Source organism: Petromyzon marinus, chromosome 66 (assembly GCF_048934315.1).
Source record: "Petromyzon marinus isolate PM22_M1 ecotype Great Lakes invasive population chromosome 66, UKy_Petmar_22M1.pri1.0, whole genome shotgun sequence".
Classification (NCBI taxonomy): Eukaryota; Metazoa; Chordata; class Hyperoartia; order Petromyzontiformes; family Petromyzontidae; genus Petromyzon; species Petromyzon marinus.
Genome location: NC_133732.1, coordinates 8,094,218 through 8,113,978, shown reverse-complemented (window position 1 = coordinate 8,113,978; position 19,761 = coordinate 8,094,218). Strand labels below are relative to the sequence as shown.

General features: G+C 52.3%; 1 protein-coding gene across 1 annotated transcript in view; it reads right to left on the bottom strand.

Annotated features, from left to right (window-relative positions):
• The window catches only part of ZMPSTE24 (zinc metallopeptidase STE24), a 38,539-nt gene that overhangs the window by 6,946 nt on the left and 11,832 nt on the right, over window positions 1-19,761 (bottom strand). Inside the window, exons 4-7 of the mRNA XM_076054484.1 lie at window positions 18,060-18,176; window positions 16,363-16,515; window positions 15,247-15,388; window positions 14,757-14,950 (exon numbers count right to left, since the gene is read on the bottom strand). Coding sequence (XP_075910599.1) covers window positions 14,757-14,950; window positions 15,247-15,388; window positions 16,363-16,515; window positions 18,060-18,176 — 606 coding nt within the window. The remainder of the gene's footprint in view (window positions 1-14,756; window positions 14,951-15,246; window positions 15,389-16,362; window positions 16,516-18,059; window positions 18,177-19,761) is intronic.

Genomic DNA, 19,761 nt, shown 5'->3' with positions numbered 1-19,761 from the left:
AGCCCCTTCGATCCGGCCGAACAAAAGCTGTTTCGGCATGCGGTGGCTGGGCATGCGGGCTACATGACCCAGCATACAACATACACACACACACACACTACAACATACACGCACTACAACATACACAAACGCACTACAACGTACACACGCACTACAACGTACACACGCACTACAACATACACACGCACTACAACGTACACACGCACTACAACGTACACACGCACTACAACGTACACACACTACAACATACACACACACTACAACATAAACACACACACTACAACATACACACATACACTACAACATACACACACACACGGCAACAAACACACACGACTACACACACACTACAACATACACACACTACAACAAACACACACACTACAACATACACACACACTACAACATACACACACACAACAACAACAACCGCCATTCACCACTAAGTGGCGGTGACGTCGCCACGACGCTTGTGCCAGGCTATGTGCACCCTGAGGCCACGTGAAGTGTCGAACGCCCGCTGGCAGGAGGTCACGGGGCAGACCCAGGTGCCACGGGTCGACTGACTGAGATGACTGGCTGATGCACCACCTGTGCCCCCTACTGTGCCAACCTGCTGTGCTTTAGCCACCCGGCGCTCCGTTCGTTGTTGTGAGCGTCGCTCCTCAGCCCTCCGTTGTTGTTGGAGGGCGACTACCTCCAACTGCCCAATAGCATCCTTCACGAGCCTCCTCCACAGAGGCCGATCTTGACACCGCTGGTACCAGTCATCGGCAAGTCCACTCAGCTCCACGTCCTCCTGTACCACATCACTCCATCTCTTCTCTAGCCCGTGCCGCGCCCGCTTTGCCCCCTCAATCCGGCCGAACAAAAGCTGTTTCGGCATGCGGTGGCTGGGCATGCGGGCTACATGACCCAGCCATCGCAGCCTTGCCCGCCGGAGGAGCTCACCGATGGGACCTTGCCCAGATCTTTCAAGGATTTGTGAGCTCCTCACACAATCCAGTCTGGTTAAACCCAGGATGGATCGTAGGCAGGCCAGCCTAAATGTTTCTAACCGGCGAAGATGTTCCATTAGGGGTGTCCACGTTTCGCAAGCGTAGAGAAGGGAGGGAATGACCGTGGCCGAGAAGACCTGAAGCTTAGTGCGGAGCGAAAGACCAGGTAGCTTCCACACAGCGTTACGCAACCGATGAAAAGATATTGCCGTTCAACTGATTCGGAGTGAGACCTCTGCTGTTAAACTGGAGCCAGTCATAAGCACACTGCCCAGGTATGGGAAACTCTCCACTCTCTCCACAACTGCCCCATCACCGATCGGGAGTTGTGGGGGTGGAGTGTCCGATGGTACAAAATACCCAGGCAGGTGCTTAGTTATGGTGGGGCTGATGGTAAGGCCCCACCTCTTAGTGGCACGCTCCAGTCTCAGCAGCAGCGTCTCCAACTCCTCCTCTGACTGAGCAGCTATTACCAAATCATCAGCATACATAACGTGGTTGAGCAATAGGGAGCCATCCCTTGACCGCACCCGGGCATCGATCAGCCTCCCATTATATCTGTACCATATGGAGAATCCCCCGGTACAGCTATTGAAGGCTTCACGAACTACGTGGTCAAAATAGATGTTAAATAATGTGGGAGCCAGAGGACATCCCTGTCGCACCCCAAGGTGTACAGGGAATGGCTCTGACTCCCGGCCACGTAGTTTTACCCGGGCCCGCTCACCATCATGAAGGTCCTTAATGATCGTGAGCAGAGGGTCAGGTACTCCAAAAGCACGAAGAACGACCCAGAGCCCAGGCCTACTGATGGTATCATAGGCCTTGACCAGGTCAATAAAGCAGAGATGTAGGTCTTGTTGGAATTCCCTACACCTCTGCTGTAGCAAACGGACAGAAAATCTGGCATCTGTGCAGGACCGCCCTATCCTGAAACCGCATTGGGGCTCTGCAAGCCTCTCCTCAGCGTGCCTGGCAAGGCGATGCTGAATAATCCTTGCCAGGACCTTTCCCGGCACACTGAGGAGTGAAATGCCCCTGTAGTTGTTACAGTCTGTGCGGTCCCCCTTCTTAAAAAGGGGGACCCCACCAGGGCATCCTTCCAATCCTGCGGAACTCGTCCAGTGGTCCAGACTGTTGTTATGATGTAATATAGGGCAATCTGTGCAAAACCGCCACCCTCCCTCAGCATTTCGCTTGGGAGATCATCTCTGCCTGCTGCCTTTCCTGGTCTCAGACTCCGGATCGCCTTCAGTACTTCCTCAACAGATGGCACCTCAGCCAGCCACTCACAGGGGGTGACTTCTTCCAATATTTGAGGCACCGCAGCCTCAGCAGGGTCATCCTCACTTTGTGCCACGATGTTTTCCTGGCTGAAGGATTTTCCCTCCCCCAGGACCTCACAGAAATGCTCAGCAAATCTGCAAACCTGTTCGGGGGGTCGGAGATTGGATCACCGTTTTTTCCCCTAATGATGGTAATAGGTGTGGCGCTGTAGGTTACTTAATTGATGGAGTTAAGTAGAGATTTGTGATCACAGGCCACTGAGGCAGATTCCATCTCCTCAGCAACCCGCGACCACCACCCATCCTTGCAGCGCCTCACGGCTCTCCGAACCTCCGAGCGAAGGCTGCGGTAAGCCTCCTCATTCTCTGACGTGGGATTCTGTAGCCGATGACAGTGGGCCTGTCGCTTTTTCTCAACCATCCTGAACACCTCCTCTGTCAGCCAGGGTCTCTGGGGAGGTCTGGACCGCGTACTCAAAGCAGCCATTGCAGCTGCATGAGTCACAGTCCTAAACCACGCCCATTTACCCTCGACATCAGGAGGAGTCGGGGACGATGCCAATCCCAGCCGCAAGCGATGATGAAATTCTCGCTTGCAACTTTCATCAGATAACTGAGACCAGGCCACTTTATGTTGGAATGGGGTCCTGGGTGTACACCCACCACCGGAGTGGAAGAATGGCAGGCACATCTTACAGATGACTAGTCGATGGTCAGAGGGCAGATCAGCTCCACGGTAGGTCCTGGTGTCAAGGACATGGGCTCGCATTCGCTGGTCTGTCACTATGTAGTCCAGCAGATGTTCTTGCTTGGACCCGGCATGCATCCATGATGTTGTGTGGATGCGCCGATGCCAGAACAGCGTGTTGGTAATTACAAGCCCATGGGCTGCACAAAAATCTAGCAGCCTCCTACCGTTGTTATTGAGCTGATCTGGCCCATGCCCTCCAATCACTCCAGACCAGGTGCCAGTATCATGACCAACTCAGGCATTGAAGTCACCCAACATGATGACTCTATCCCGAGGGGCCACTTTAGCCAGCACCTGTGACAGGAGGTCATAGAAGGCATCTGACTCATCGGCTTTGCCTGCATCCCTCCACGGATGTTCATCTTCGGTGGGGGCATAAGCAACCACGACCACCATTTCTCGCATCCGGTTGATGGGAAGGCGAGCCCAAAGTAGCCTGGGGCTTACAGCTTCCCACACCTCACCGCCACGCTCCCACGCCCCCTTCATTCTTTTGTTCAAAAGAAGACCCACACCCTGTTGTTTGGCAGTCTGCTGCCAGAGCCGGTCCACCGGACCTCCTGAATGCCGCATAGATCCAGGCGGTACCGGTCCAGCTCCCGACAGAGGAGTGGCAGCCTCTCCTCTGCAGTGAGCGTTCGAACATTCCACGTGGCCACCCGTAGTGGCTTTTCGTTGTTTCTGGAGTAGCCCCGAAGGTAGGTATTCAATCTCCTGGCTCCACCAATTGGGGTTTGGCCAGGAGACGTCATAGACGCCTGGCCCCCCGGGGACTCCGGCACAAGCTTATTTGTTACATATTTCAGTTTAACTCGTGGTTTCATGGTAATTAATTGAAGGTGGAGGGATTACCAGCCCCTCGCACCCGTCCAGAGCCCCCGTTTAGCCCCTGTGGTGGACACATATGCCATGAGGGGAGGAGCCAATCAAAATTGGACCTCCCCCCCACAGCACTGTCCACGACAGAGTTGCCCGTCCGGCACTACAACAAACACACACACACACTACAACAAACACACACACACTACAACATACACACACAAACTACAACATACACACACACTACAACATACACACACACTACAACATACACACACACTACAACATACACACACACTACAACATACACACACACAACAACATAGACACACACTACAACATACACACACACACTACAACATACACACACACTACAACATACACACACACTACAACATACACACACACTACAACATACACACACACTACAACATACACACACACTACAACATACACACACACTACAACATACACACACACACTACAACATACACACACACACTACAACACACACACACTACAACACACACACACACTACAACACACACACACTACAACATACACACACACTACAACATACACACACACTACAACATACACACACACTACAACATACACACACACTACAACATACACACACACTACAACATACACACACACTACAACATACACACACACACTACAACATACACACACACTACAACATACACACACACACTACAACATCATACACACACACACTACAACATCATACACACACACACTACAACATCATACACACACACTACAACATACACACACACTACAACATACACACACTACAACATACACACACTACAACATACACACACTACAACATACACACACTACAACATACACACACACTACAACATACACACACACTACAACACACACACACACTACAACACACACACACACACTACAACATACACACACACTACAACATACACACTACAACATACACACACACTACAACATACACACACACTACAACATACACACACACTACAACATACACACACTACAACATACACACACTACAACAAACACACACTACAACATACACACACACACTACAACATACACACACACTACAACATACACACACACGGCAACAAACACACACGACTACACACACACTACAACATACACACACTACAACAAACACACACACTACAACATACACACACACTACAACATACACACACACAACAACAACAACCGCCATTCACCACTAAGTGGCGGTGACGTCGCCACGACGCTTGTGCCAGGCTATGTGCACCCTGAGGCCACGTGAAGTGTCGAACGCCCGCTGGCAGGAGGTCACGGGGCAGACCCAGGTGCCACGGGTCGACTGACTGAGATGACTGGCTGATGCACCACCTGTGCCCCCTACTGTGCCAACCTGCTGTGCTTTAGCCACCCGGCGCTCCGTTCGTTGTTGTGAGCGTCGCTCCTCAGCCCTCCGTTGTTGTTGGAGGGCGACTACCTCCAACTGCCCAATAGCATCCTTCACGAGCCTCCTCCACAGAGGCCGATCTTGACACCGCTGGTACCAGTCATCGGCAAGTCCACTCAGCTCCACGTCCTCCTGTACCACATCACTCCATCTCTTCTCTAGCCCGTGCCGCGCCCGCTTTGCCCCCTCAATCCGGCCGAACAAAAGCTGTTTCGGCATGCGGTGGCTGGGCATGCGGGCTACATGACCCAGCCATCGCAGCCTTGCCCGCCGGAGGAGCTCACCGATGGGACCTTGCCCAGATCTTTCAAGGATTTGTGAGCTCCTCACACAATCCAGTCTGGTTAAACCCAGGATGGATCGTAGGCAGGCCAGCCTAAATGTTTCTAACCGGCGAAGATGTTCCATTAGGGGTGTCCACGTTTCGCAAGCGTAGAGAAGGGAGGGAATGACCGTGGCCGAGAAGACCTGAAGCTTAGTGCGGAGCGAAAGACCAGGTAGCTTCCACACAGCGTTACGCAACCGATGAAAAGATATTGCCGTTCAACTGATTCGGAGTGAGACCTCTGCTGTTAAACTGGAGCCAGTCATAAGCACACTGCCCAGGTATGGGAAACTCTCCACTCTCTCCACAACTGCCCCATCACCGATCGGGAGTTGTGGGGGTGGAGTGTCCGATGGTACAAAATACCCAGGCAGGTGCTTAGTTATGGTGGGGCTGATGGTAAGGCCCCACCTCTTAGTGGCACGCTCCAGTCTCAGCAGCAGCGTCTCCAACTCCTCCTCTGACTGAGCAGCTATTACCAAATCATCAGCATACATAACGTGGTTGAGCAATAGGGAGCCATCCCTTGACCGCACCCGGGCATCGATCAGCCTCCCATTATATCTGTACCATATGGAGAATCCCCCGGTACAGCTATTGAAGGCTTCACGAACTACGTGGTCAAAATAGATGTTAAATAATGTGGGAGCCAGAGGACATCCCTGTCGCACCCCAAGGTGTACAGGGAATGGCTCTGACTCCCGGCCACGTAGTTTTACCCGGGCCCGCTCACCATCATGAAGGTCCTTAATGATCGTGAGCAGAGGGTCAGGTACTCCAAAAGCACGAAGAACGACCCAGAGCCCAGGCCTACTGATGGTATCATAGGCCTTGACCAGGTCAATAAAGCAGAGATGTAGGTCTTGTTGGAATTCCCTACACCTCTGCTGTAGCAAACGGACAGAAAATCTGGCATCTGTGCAGGACCGCCCTATCCTGAAACCGCATTGGGGCTCTGCAAGCCTCTCCTCAGCGTGCCTGGCAAGGCGATGCTGAATAATCCTTGCCAGGACCTTTCCCGGCACACTGAGGAGTGAAATGCCCCTGTAGTTGTTACAGTCTGTGCGGTCCCCCTTCTTAAAAAGGGGGACCCCACCAGGGCATCCTTCCAATCCTGCGGAACTCGTCCAGTGGTCCAGACTGTTGTTATGATGTAATATAGGGCAATCTGTGCAAAACCGCCACCCTCCCTCAGCATTTCGCTTGGGAGATCATCTCTGCCTGCTGCCTTTCCTGGTCTCAGACTCCGGATCGCCTTCAGTACTTCCTCAACAGATGGCACCTCAGCCAGCCACTCACAGGGGGTGACTTCTTCCAATATTTGAGGCACCGCAGCCTCAGCAGGGTCATCCTCACTTTGTGCCACGATGTTTTCCTGGCTGAAGGATTTTCCCTCCCCCAGGACCTCACAGAAATGCTCAGCAAATCTGCAAACCTGTTCGGGGGGTCGGAGATTGGATCACCGTTTTTTCCCCTAATGATGGTAATAGGTGTGGCGCTGTAGGTTACTTAATTGATGGAGTTAAGTAGAGATTTGTGATCACAGGCCACTGAGGCAGATTCCATCTCCTCAGCAACCCGCGACCACCACCCATCCTTGCAGCGCCTCACGGCTCTCCGAACCTCCGAGCGAAGGCTGCGGTAAGCCTCCTCATTCTCTGACGTGGGATTCTGTAGCCGATGACAGTGGGCCTGTCGCTTTTTCTCAACCATCCTGAACACCTCCTCTGTCAGCCAGGGTCTCTGGGGAGGTCTGGACCGCGTACCCAAAGCAGCCATTGCAGCTGCATGAGTCACAGTCCTAAACCACGCCCATTTACCCTCGACATCAGGAGGAGTCGGGGACGATGCCAATCCCAGCCGCAAGCGATGATGAAATTCTCGCTTGCAACTTTCATCAGATAACTGAGACCAGGCCACTTTATGTTGGAATGGGGTCCTGGGTGTACACCCACCACCGGAGTGGAAGAATGGCAGGCACATCTTACAGATGACTAGTCGATGGTCAGAGGGCAGATCAGCTCCACGGTAGGTCCTGGTGTCAAGGACATGGGCTCGCATTCGCTGGTCTGTCACTATGTAGTCCAGCAGATGTTCTTGCTTGGACCCGGCATGCATCCATGATGTTGTGTGGATGCGCCGATGCCAGAACAGCGTGTTGGTAATTACAAGCCCATGGGCTGCACAAAAATCTAGCAGCCTCCTACCGTTGTTATTGAGCTGATCTGGCCCATGCCCTCCAATCACTCCAGACCAGGTGCCAGTATCATGACCAACTCAGGCATTGAAGTCACCCAACATGATGACTCTATCCCGAGGGGCCACTTTAGCCAGCACCTGTGACAGGAGGTCATAGAAGGCATCTGACTCATCGGCTTTGCCTGCATCCCTCCACGGATGTTCATCTTCGGTGGGGGCATAAGCAACCACGACCACCATTCCTCGCATCCGGTTGATGGGAAGGCGAGCCCAAAGTAGCCTGGGGCTTACAGCTTCCCACACCTCACCGCCACGCTCCCACGCCCCCTTCATTCTTTTGTTCAAAAGAAGACCCACAACCTGTTGTTTGGCAGTCTGCTGCCAGAGCCGGTCCACCGGACCTCCTGAATGCCGCATAGATCCAGGCGGTACCGGTCCAGCTCCCGACAGAGGAGTGGCAGCCTCTCCTCTGCAGTGAGCGTTCGAACATTCCACGTGGCCACCCGTAGTGGCTTTTCGTTGTTTCTGGAGTAGCCCCGAAGGTAGGTATTCAATCTCCTGGCTCCACCAATTGGGGTTTGGCCAGGAGACGTCATAGACGCCTGGCCCCCCGGGGCCTCCGGCACAAGCTTATTTGTTACATATTTCAGTTTAACTCGTGGTTTCATGGTAATTAATTGAAGGTGGAGGGATTACCAGCCCCTCGCACCCGTCCAGAGCCCCCGTTTAGCCCCTGTGGTGGACACATATGCCATGAGGGGAGGAGCCAATCAAAATTAGACCTCCCCCCCACAGCACTGTCCACGACAGAGTTGCCCGTCCGGCACTACAACAAACACACACACTACAACAAACACACACACACTACAACATACACACACAAACTACAACATACACACACACTACAACATACACACACACTACAACATACACACACACTACAACATACACACACACTACAACATACACACACACTACAACATAGACACACACTACAACATACACACACACACTACAACATACACACACACACTACAACATACACACACACTACAACATACACACACACTACAACATACACACACACTACAACATACACACACACACTACAACATACACACACACACTACAACACACACACACACTACAACACACACACACTACAACATACACACACACTACAACATACACACACACTACAACATACACACACACTACAACATACACACACACTACAACATACACACACACTACAACATACACACACACTACAACATACACACACACTACAACATACACACACACACTACAACATACACACACACTACAACATACACACACACACTACAACATCATACACACACACACTACAACATCATACACACACACACTACAACATACACACACACTACAACATACACACACTACAACATACACACACTACAACATACACACACTACAACATACACACACTACAACATACACACACACTACAACATACACACACACTACAACATACACACACACTACAACACACACACACACTACAACACACACACACACACTACAACATACACACACACTACAACATACACACTACAACATACACACACACTACAACATACACACACACTACAACATACACACACTACAACATACACACACTACAACAAACACACACTACAACATACACACACACTACAACATACACACACACTACACCATACACACACACTACAAAATACACACACACTACAACATACACACACACTACAACATACACACACACTACAACATACACACACACTACAACATACACACACACTACAACATACACACACACTACAACATACACACACACTACAACATACACACACACTACAACATACACACACACACACTACACCATACACACACAACAACAACAACAACCGCCATTCGCCACTAAGTGGCGGTGACGTCACCACGACGCTTGTGCCAGGCTATGTGCACCCTGAGGCCACGTGAAGTATCGAACGCCCGCTGGCAGGAGGTCACGGGGCAGACCCAGGTGCCACGGGTCGACTGACTGAGATGACTGGCTGATGCACCACCTGTGCCCCCTACTGTGCCAACCTGCTGTGCTTTAGCCACCCGGCGCTCCGCTCGCTGTTGTGAGCGTCGCTCCTCCGCCCTCCGTTGTTGTTGGAGGGCGACTGCCTCCAACTGCCCAGTAGCATCCTTCACGAGCCTCCTCCACAGAGGCCGATCTTGACACCGCTGGTACCAGTCATCGGCAAGTCCACTCAGCTCCACGTCCTCCTGTACCACATCACTCCATCTCTTCTCTAGCCCGTGCCGCGCCCGCTTAGCCCCCTCAATCCGGCCAAACAAAAGCTGTTTCGGCATGCGGTGGCTGGGCATGCGGGCTACATGACCCAGCCATCGCAGCCTTGCCTGCCGGAGGAGCTCACCGATGCGACCCTGCCCAGATCTTTCAAGGATTTGTGAGCTCCTCACACAATCCAGTCTGGTTAAACCGAGGATGGATCGGAGGCAGGCCAGCCTAAATGTTTCTAACCGGCGAAGATGTTCCATTAGGGGGGTCCACGTTTCGCAAGCGTAGAGAAGGGAGGGAATGACCGTGGCCGAGAAGACCTGAAGCTTAGTGCGGAGCGACAGACCAGGTAGCTTCCACACAGCGTTACGCAACCGATGAAAAGATATTGCCGCTCGACTGATTCGGAGTGAGACCTCTGCTGTTAAACTGGAGCCAGTCATAAGCACACTGCCCAGGTATGGGAAACTCTCCACTCTCTCCACAACTGCCCCATCACCGATTGGGAGTTGTGGGGGTGGAGTGTCCGATGGTACAAAATACCCAGGCAGGTGCTTAGTTTTGGTGGGGCTGATGGTAAGGCCCCACCTCTTAGTGGCACGCTCCAGTCTCAGCAGCAGCGTCTCCAACTCCTCCTCTGACTGAGCAGCTATTACCAAGTCATCAGCATACATAACGTGGTTGAGCAATAGGGAGCCATCCCTTGACCGCACCCGGGCATCGATTAGCCTCCCATTATATCTGTACCATATGGAGATTCCCCCGGTACAGCTATTGAAGGCTTCACGAACTACGTGGTCAAAATAGATGTTAAATAATGTGGGAGCCAGAGGACATCCCTGTCGCACCCCAAGGTGTACAGGGAATGGCTCTGACTCCCGGCCACGTAGTTTTACCCGGGCCCGCTCACCATCATGAAGGTCCTTAATGATCGTGAGCAGAGGGTCAGGTACTCCAAAAGCACGAAGAACGACCCAGAGCCCAGGCCTACTGATGGTATCATAGGCCTTGACCAGGTCAATAAAGCAGAGATGTAGGTCTTGTTGGAATTCCCTACACCTCTGCTGTAGCAGACGGACAGAAAATATGGCATCTGTGCAGGACCGCCCTTTCCTGAAACCGCATTGGGGCTCCGCAAGCCTATCCTCAGCGTGCCTGGCAAGGCGATGCTGAATAATCCTTGCCAGGACCTTTCCCGGCACACTGAGGAGTGAGATGCCCCTGTAGTTGTTACAGTCTGTGCGGTCCCCCTTCTTAAAAAGGGGGACCACCAGGGCATCCTTCCAATCCTGCGGAACCCGTCCAGTGGTCCAGACTGTTGTTATGATGTCATATAGGGCAGTCTGTGCACAAACGCCACCCTCCCTCAGCATTTCGCTTGGGAGATCATCTCTGCCCGCTGCCTTTCCTGGTCTCAGACTCCGGATCGCCTTCAATACTTCCTCAGCAGATGGCACCTCAGCCAGCCACTCACAGGGGGTGACTTCATCCAATATTTGAGGCACCGCAGCCTCAGCAGGGTCATCCTCACTTTGTGCCACGATGTTTTCCTGGCTGAGGGATTTTCCCTCCCCCAGGATCTCACAGAAATGCTCAGCAAATCTGCGAACCTGTTCCTGGGGGTCGGAAATTGGATCACCGTTTTTTCCCCTAATGATGGTAATAGGTGTGGCGCTGCAGGTTACTTTTTTGATGGAGTTAAATAGAGATTTGTGATCACGGGCCACTGAGGCAGACTCCATCTCCTCAGCAACCCGCGACCACCACCCATCCTTGCAGCGCCTCACGGCTCTCCGAACCTCCGAGCGAAGGCTGCGGTAAGCCTCCTCATTCTCTGACGTGGGATTCTGTAGCCGATGACAGTGGGCCTGTCGCTTTTTCTCAACCATCGTGAACAACTCCTCTGTCATCCAGGGTGTCTGGGGAGGTCTGGACCGCGTACCCAAAGCAGCCATTGCAGCTGCATGAGTCACAGTCCTAAACCTCGCCCATTTACCCTCGACATCAGGAGGAGTCGGGGACGATGCCAATCCCAGCCGCAAGCGATGATGAAATTCTCGCTTGCAACTTTCATCAGATAACTGAGACCAGGCCACTTTAGGTTGGAATGGGGTCCTGGGTGTACACCCACCACCGGAGTGGAAGAATGGCAGGCGCATCTTACAGATGACTAGTCGATGGTCAGAGGGCAGATCAGCTCCACGGTAGGTCCTGGTGTCAAGGACATGGGCTCGCATTCGCTGGTCCGTCACTATGTAATCCAGCAGATGTTCTTGCTTGGACCCGGCATGCATCCATGATGTTGTGTGGATGCGCCGATGCCGGAACAGCGTGTTGGTAATTACAAGCCCATGGGCTGCACAAAAATCTAGCAGCCTCCTACCGTTGTTATTGAGCTGATCTGGCCCATGCCCTCCAATCACTCCAGACCAGGTGCCAGTATCATGACCAACTCGGGCATTGAAGTCACCCAACATGATGACTCTATCCCGAGGGGCCACTTTAGCCAGCACCTGTGACAGGAGGTCATAGAAGGCATCTGACTCATCGGCTTTGCCTGCATCCCTCCACGGATGTTCATCTTCGGTGGGGGCATAAGTAACCACGACCACCATTCCTCGCCTCCGGTTGATGGGAAGGCGAGCCCAAAGTAGCCTGGGGCTTACAGCTTCCCACACCTCACCGCCACGCTCCCACGCCCCCTTCATTCTTTTGTTCAAAAGAAGACCCACACCCTGTTGTTTGGCAGTCTGCTGCCCCGAGTAGAGGACTGTCCACCCCTCATGGTGGCAGGAGCCAGAGCCGGTCCACCGGACCTCCTGAATGCCGCATAGATCCAGGCGGTACCGGTCCAGCTCCCGACAGAGGAGTGGCAGCCTCTCCTCTGCAGTGAGCGTTCGAACATTCCACGTGGCCAACCGTAGTGGCTTTTCGTTGTTTCTGGAGTAGCCCCGAGGGTAGGTATTCAATCTCCTGGCTCCGCCAATTGGGGTTTGGCCAGGAGACGTCATAGACGCCTGGCCCCCCGGGGCCTCCGGCACAAGCTTAGTTGTTACATATTTCAGTTGAATTCGTAGTTTCGTGGTAATTAATTGAAGGTGGAGGGGTTACCAGCCCCTCGCACCCGTCCAGAGCCCCCGTTTAGCCCCTGTGGTGGACACATTTGCCATGAGGGGAGGAGCCAATCAAAATTGGATCTCCCCCCACAGCGCTGTCCACGACAGAGTTGCCCGTCCGGCACCGCGAGGAGGTAGGGGGTTGTTTTGCACACACAATACAACATACACACACACACTACAACATACACATAAACTACAACATACACACACAGTACAACACACACACACACTACAACATACACACACACTACACCATACACACACACTACAACATACACACACACTACAACATACACACACACTACAACATACACACACACTACAACATACACACACACACTACAACATACACACACACTACAACATACACACACACTACAACATACACACACACTACAACATACACACACACTGCAACATACACCACACACACTACAACATACACACACACTACAACATACACCACACACACTACAACATACACACACACACTACAAAATACACACACTACAACATACACACACACTACACCATACACACACACTACAACATACACACACACACTACAACATACACACACACTACAACATACACCACACACACTACAACATACAAACACACTACAACATACACCACATACACTACAACATACACACACACACTACAACATACACACACTACAACATACACACACACTACACCATACACACACACTACAACATACACACACACTACAACATACACACACACTACAACATACACACACACTACAACATACACACACACTACAACATACACACACACTACAACATACACACACACACTACAACATACACACACACTACAACATACACACACACTACAACATACACACACACTACAACATACACACACACTACAACATACACACACACACTACAACATACACACACACACTACAACATACACACACACACTACAACATACACACACACTACAACATACACACACACACCACAACATACACACACACACTACAACATACACACACACACTACAACATACACACACACACTACAACATACACACACACACTACAACATACACACACACTACAACATACACCACACACTACAACAAACACACACTACAACATACACACACACTACAACATACACACACTACAACATACACACACACTACAACATACACACACACTACAACATACACACACACACTACAACATACACACACACACTACAACATACACACACACTACAACACACACACACACTACAACATACACACACACTACAACATACACACACACTACAACACACACACACACTACAACATACACACACACTACAACATACACACACACTACAACACACACACACACTACAACATACACACACACACTACAACATACACACACACACTACAACATACACCACACACAAGTACATAGACAAATGCTCACCTTGGCATCTTTCTTCTCCTTAGGCTCCTCCCCCTTCCCCTGGAGCTCCTCCCCCTGCAGCTCTTTACCCTGGGGCTCCTCCCCCTCCCCCTGGGGCTCCACCCCCTTTGCGAGCAGCGTGTCGAACAGGACGATCCTCTTGTTTTTGTAGAATCCGTAGAAGTAGGCGTTGCTGTGTGACGACCGCTTGGAACCTGGGGGGAGGCACGGGGGGTGGGGGGGTGGGGATGACCAATTGACCAATCAGTCGTCGTCGTCACGATCGTCGTCATCGTCTTCGTCATCGCCACCACGTGACTGCTGTTGCAGCCATTCCACGTGTGGAGGGGGGGGGGATGTGGGAGGGGAGGGGCCTATGGGAGCACGCGGGGAGGGGGCGGGGCATACGGGGAGGGGGGCGGGGCACGCGGGGAGGGGGGCGGGGCATGCGGGGAGGGGGGCGGAGGCACGCGGGGAGGGGGGCGGGGCACGCGGGGAGGGGGCGGGGCACCTTCCACGACATAGATCTTGGTGAGGGGGAAGGCGATGGCGGCCGCCATGGACTCTATTTCACGGCGGAGGGAGCCGTCCGGGAGGGGCGTGAAGCGGTCGAACAGCGGAGCGATGTAGTCCGCATAGACCGTGATCAGCAGCTGCGGGGAGACGCGGGGAGGGGGTGAGAGACACACCGGCGTGCTGCACCAGTATACTACACTGTACACTACACTGTACACTACACTATATACTACCACTATATACTACACTGTACACTACACTATACACTACACTATACACTACACTATACACTACACTGTACACTACACTATATACTACCACTATACACTACACTACTATACACTACACTATACACTACACTATACACTACACACTACACTACACACTACACTACACACTACACTGTACACTACACTATATACTACCACTATACACTACACTATACACTACACTACACTATACACTACCACTATACACTACACTATACACTACACTATACACTACACTATACACTACAAACTACCACTACACTATACACTACACTATACACTACACTATACACTACAAACTACCACTACACTATACACTACACTATACACTACCACTATACATTATACTATGCACTCCACTAGACACTACACTATACACTACACACTACACTACACTATACACTACACACTACACTATACACTACACTATACACTACAAAATACACTACACTATACACGAGTGCTGTGCTAGTGGCGAATTGGCCACGTTCTGTTCACGTAACAACCCCTCACTAGTTGGCTGTGTCGGGTGGTGGCGTGGGTTTAACGACGACACAACGTTCACATATTTACGCGACCTTACCCAATAAAAAACCTCGATTGTGGGTGAGAGATGTGTGGGTGACAGGGGGCGTGAGTGAGAGGGAACCCGGGGGTTCGAACCCGGGTTGCAGCAACTGCCCGTGATGCAAGCGGGTTCTCAGGTGAAGTGAGCAAATGGTGTCAGCTCGGTCACCAGTGGCTCACACGGAGACTCCCACAGACTCATCACACAGAGACTCACAGACTTACCACACAGAGACCCACAGACTCATCACACCCAGAAACGTCAGAGAGCTTACGAGTGTGACGAGCAGAGTGAAGGCCCAGGCATAGAGGAAGAAGAGCGGCCCGCCCCGCTGGATGATGTGTAGCAGCAGCGAGGAGATGGGCAGCATGATCATCTGCATCACCGCCAGCTTCTTCAGCTGATCCTTCAGGAAGAACGCCAAAGTCTGCGTGGTGTCCGTGCGTCCGTGTGGAGAGAGGCACACGGAGGGACAAGGACAGCGGGGAGGGGGAGCAGAGGGAGGCAGGGACAGGGAGGGAGGGATGGAAAATGTGTCAATGTGTTCTATTTTTGGTTTTTTTTTTAAATGGTCGTCGAAGCCACAAATTTTTAGAACAAAACAAAGCCGAGATGACGAACGAAGCCAAGGGGCAAATAGGCGAGCACGATTTTGCTTCTTCTGATTTGAACAAAAATAAGGAGGGAGGGACAAGGAGGGAGAGGGAGAGAACAGAGACCATAGACTCGCTGCACTAAAGAAGCAGGTTATGGTGGTGGTGGTGATGGTGGTGATGGTGGTGATGGTGGTGGTGATGGTGGTGATGGTGGTGGTGGTGGAGGTGGTGGTGGTGGAGGTGGTGATGGTGGAGGTGGTGATGATGGTGGTGGTGGTAGTGGTGGTGGTGGTGATGGTGGTGGTGGTGGTGATGGTGGTGGTGGTGGTGATGGTGGTGGTGGTGGAGGTGGTGGAGGTGGAGGTGGTGATGGTGGAGGTGGTGATGATGGTGGTGGTGATGGTGGTAGTGGTGGTGGTGGTGATGGTGGTGGTGGTGGTGATGGTGGTGATGGTGGTGATGGTGGTGATGGTGGAGGTGGTGGTGGTGGTGGTGGTGGTGGAGGTGGTGGTGGTGGTGGTGGTGGAGGTGGTGGTGGTGGTGGAGGTGGTGGTGGTGGTGGAGGTGGTGGTGATGGTGGTGGTGGTGACGATGATGGTGGTGGTGGAGGTGGTGGTGACGATGGTGGTGATGGTGGAGGTGGTGGTGACGATGGTGGTGGTGGTGATGATGGTGATGATGGTGGTGATGGTGGAGGTGGTGGTGATGGTGGTGGTGGTGATGATGGTGGTGGTGGTGATGGTGGTGGTGGTGATGATGGTGATGGTGGTGGTGGTGATGATGGTGGTGATGATGGTGGTGATGGTGGTGATGATGGTGGTGATGATGGTGGTGATGGTGGTGATGATGGTGGTGATGGTGGTGATGACGATGGTGATGATGGTGGTGATGGTGGAGGTGGTGGTGATGGTGGTGGTGGTGATGATGGTGGTGGTGGTGATGATGGTGGTGGTGATGATGGTGGTGATGATGGTGGTGATGGTGGTGATGATGGTGATGGTGATGATGGTGGTGTTGATGGTGGTGATGATGGTGGTGATGATGATTGTGATGATGATGGTGATGATGATGGTGATGATGATGGTGATGATGATGGTGGTGATGATGATGGTGATGATGATGATGGTGGTGATGATGATGGTGATGATGATGATGGTGGTGATGTTGATGTTGATGATGATGGTGATGATGCTGATGGTGATGATGGTGATGATGCTGATGGTGATGGTGATGATGGTGGTGATGATGGTGGTGGAGCTAGACAACGGTACGAATAGGCAGATGGCGCATCTAACGGGAGCGATCGATCAATCAATCAATCGATCGATCGATCAATCGATCAATCGATCGCAAGACAGTGAGAGCCCCATCCCACCTGCTTGTTGAAGCCGTGACGCTCCTCCACCACAAAGGTGCCGTACAGGGACCAGGGCAGTGACGTGGCGGCGGAGAAGAGCGACGCAAGCAGCAGGAAGAGACACGACCGTGACACCTGCGGTGGCACAGAGACAAAGGTCCCCCGTGTAGCCTGTGACAGACTGTAGGGGCAAGTGCTGTGAGTAGCGAGTATCAGCAGCGCCCTGTGAACACACCAAAGACAAAGGTCCCCCGTGTAGCCTCAAGCAGACTGCAGGGGCAAGTGCTGTTAGTAGCGAGTAGCAGCAGCGCCTGTGAACACACAAAGACAAAGGTCCCCCGTGTAGCCTGAGACAGACTGCAGGGGCAAGTGCTGTTAGCGAGTATCAGCAGCGCCTGTGAACACACAAAGACAAAGGTCCCCCGTGTAGCCTGAGACAGACTGTAGGGGCAAGTGCTGTTAGCGAGTATCAGCAGCGCCTGTGAACACACCAAAGACAAAGGTCCCCCGTGTAGCCTCAAGCAGACTGCAGGGGCAAGTGCTGTTAGCGAGTAGCAGCAGCGCCTGTGAACACACAAAGACAAAGGTCCCCCGTGTAGCCTGTGACAGGCTGTAGGGGCAAGTGCTGTTAGCGAGTAGCAGCAGTGCCTGTGAACACACAAAGACAAAGGTCCCCCGTGTAGCCTGTAACAGGCTGTAGGGGCAAGTGCTGTTAGTAGCGAGTAGCAGCAGAGCCTGTGAACACACAAAGACAAAGGTCCCCCGTGTAGCCTGAGACAGACTGTAGGGGCAAGTGCTGTTAGCGAGTAGCAGCAGCGCCTGTGAACACACAAAGACTGCGGCAACCTGGGTCAGTCTCGTGACCTCCTACCGGCGGGCGTTCCGACACTTCGCGTGGCCTGAAAGTGCACCTAGCCTGGCACAGGGCGCTGCGGTGTCGTCACCGCCACGTAGCGGCATCACGGTGGCTAGGAGATGTTGACTACCTCGCCCGGTGCGCAGGAGGTCGTGGGTTCCATCCCGACCCTGACGATGCCTGCTGCTGTTGCTGTAGATTTGGAGTCTGCGTCTCTCTCTCTCATCATCATCATCACGGTGGCTATGAGATGTTGACTACCTCGCCTGGTGCGCAGGAGGTCGTGGGTTCCATCCCGACCCTGACGATGCCTGCTGCTGTTGCTGTAGATTTGGAGTCTGCGTCTCTCTCTCATCATCATCATCACGGTGGCTATGAGATGTTAACTACCTCGCCTGGTGTGCAGGAGGTCGTGGGTTCGACCCCGACCCTGACGATGCCTGCTGCTGCTGCTGCTGTGTATTTGGAGTCTGCGTCTCTCTCTCTCTCCTGTGGTTGCGTGGATTTTCCTCCGGGTCCTGAGGTTTTTTTTCCCTCCACGTTCAGAATCAAGCGTCGTCGCTGCGCATTCAGAGTATTTGTCTGCTGCTGTGAATCGCCACGTGGTGATGATGATGACGACGACGATGATGAGCCCACTTCGTTGAGCTGCTATAATTTGTGATGGCAAAAAGTCGCTTCTGACATAGAGAGCTCAAGTGCGGGCTTTGCCTGGCAAAATAAAAATGGTAGCAGTTAAATATTTTAGCGGCGAACAGCTGCGGTGGTGGTGGTTGTTGTTGTTGTTGTTGATTTGGTGCTTTCGTGACTGCAGGAATTACTCTGTTTTTTTTCCATTGTCCCATGTGTGTGTCTCTCTGTGTG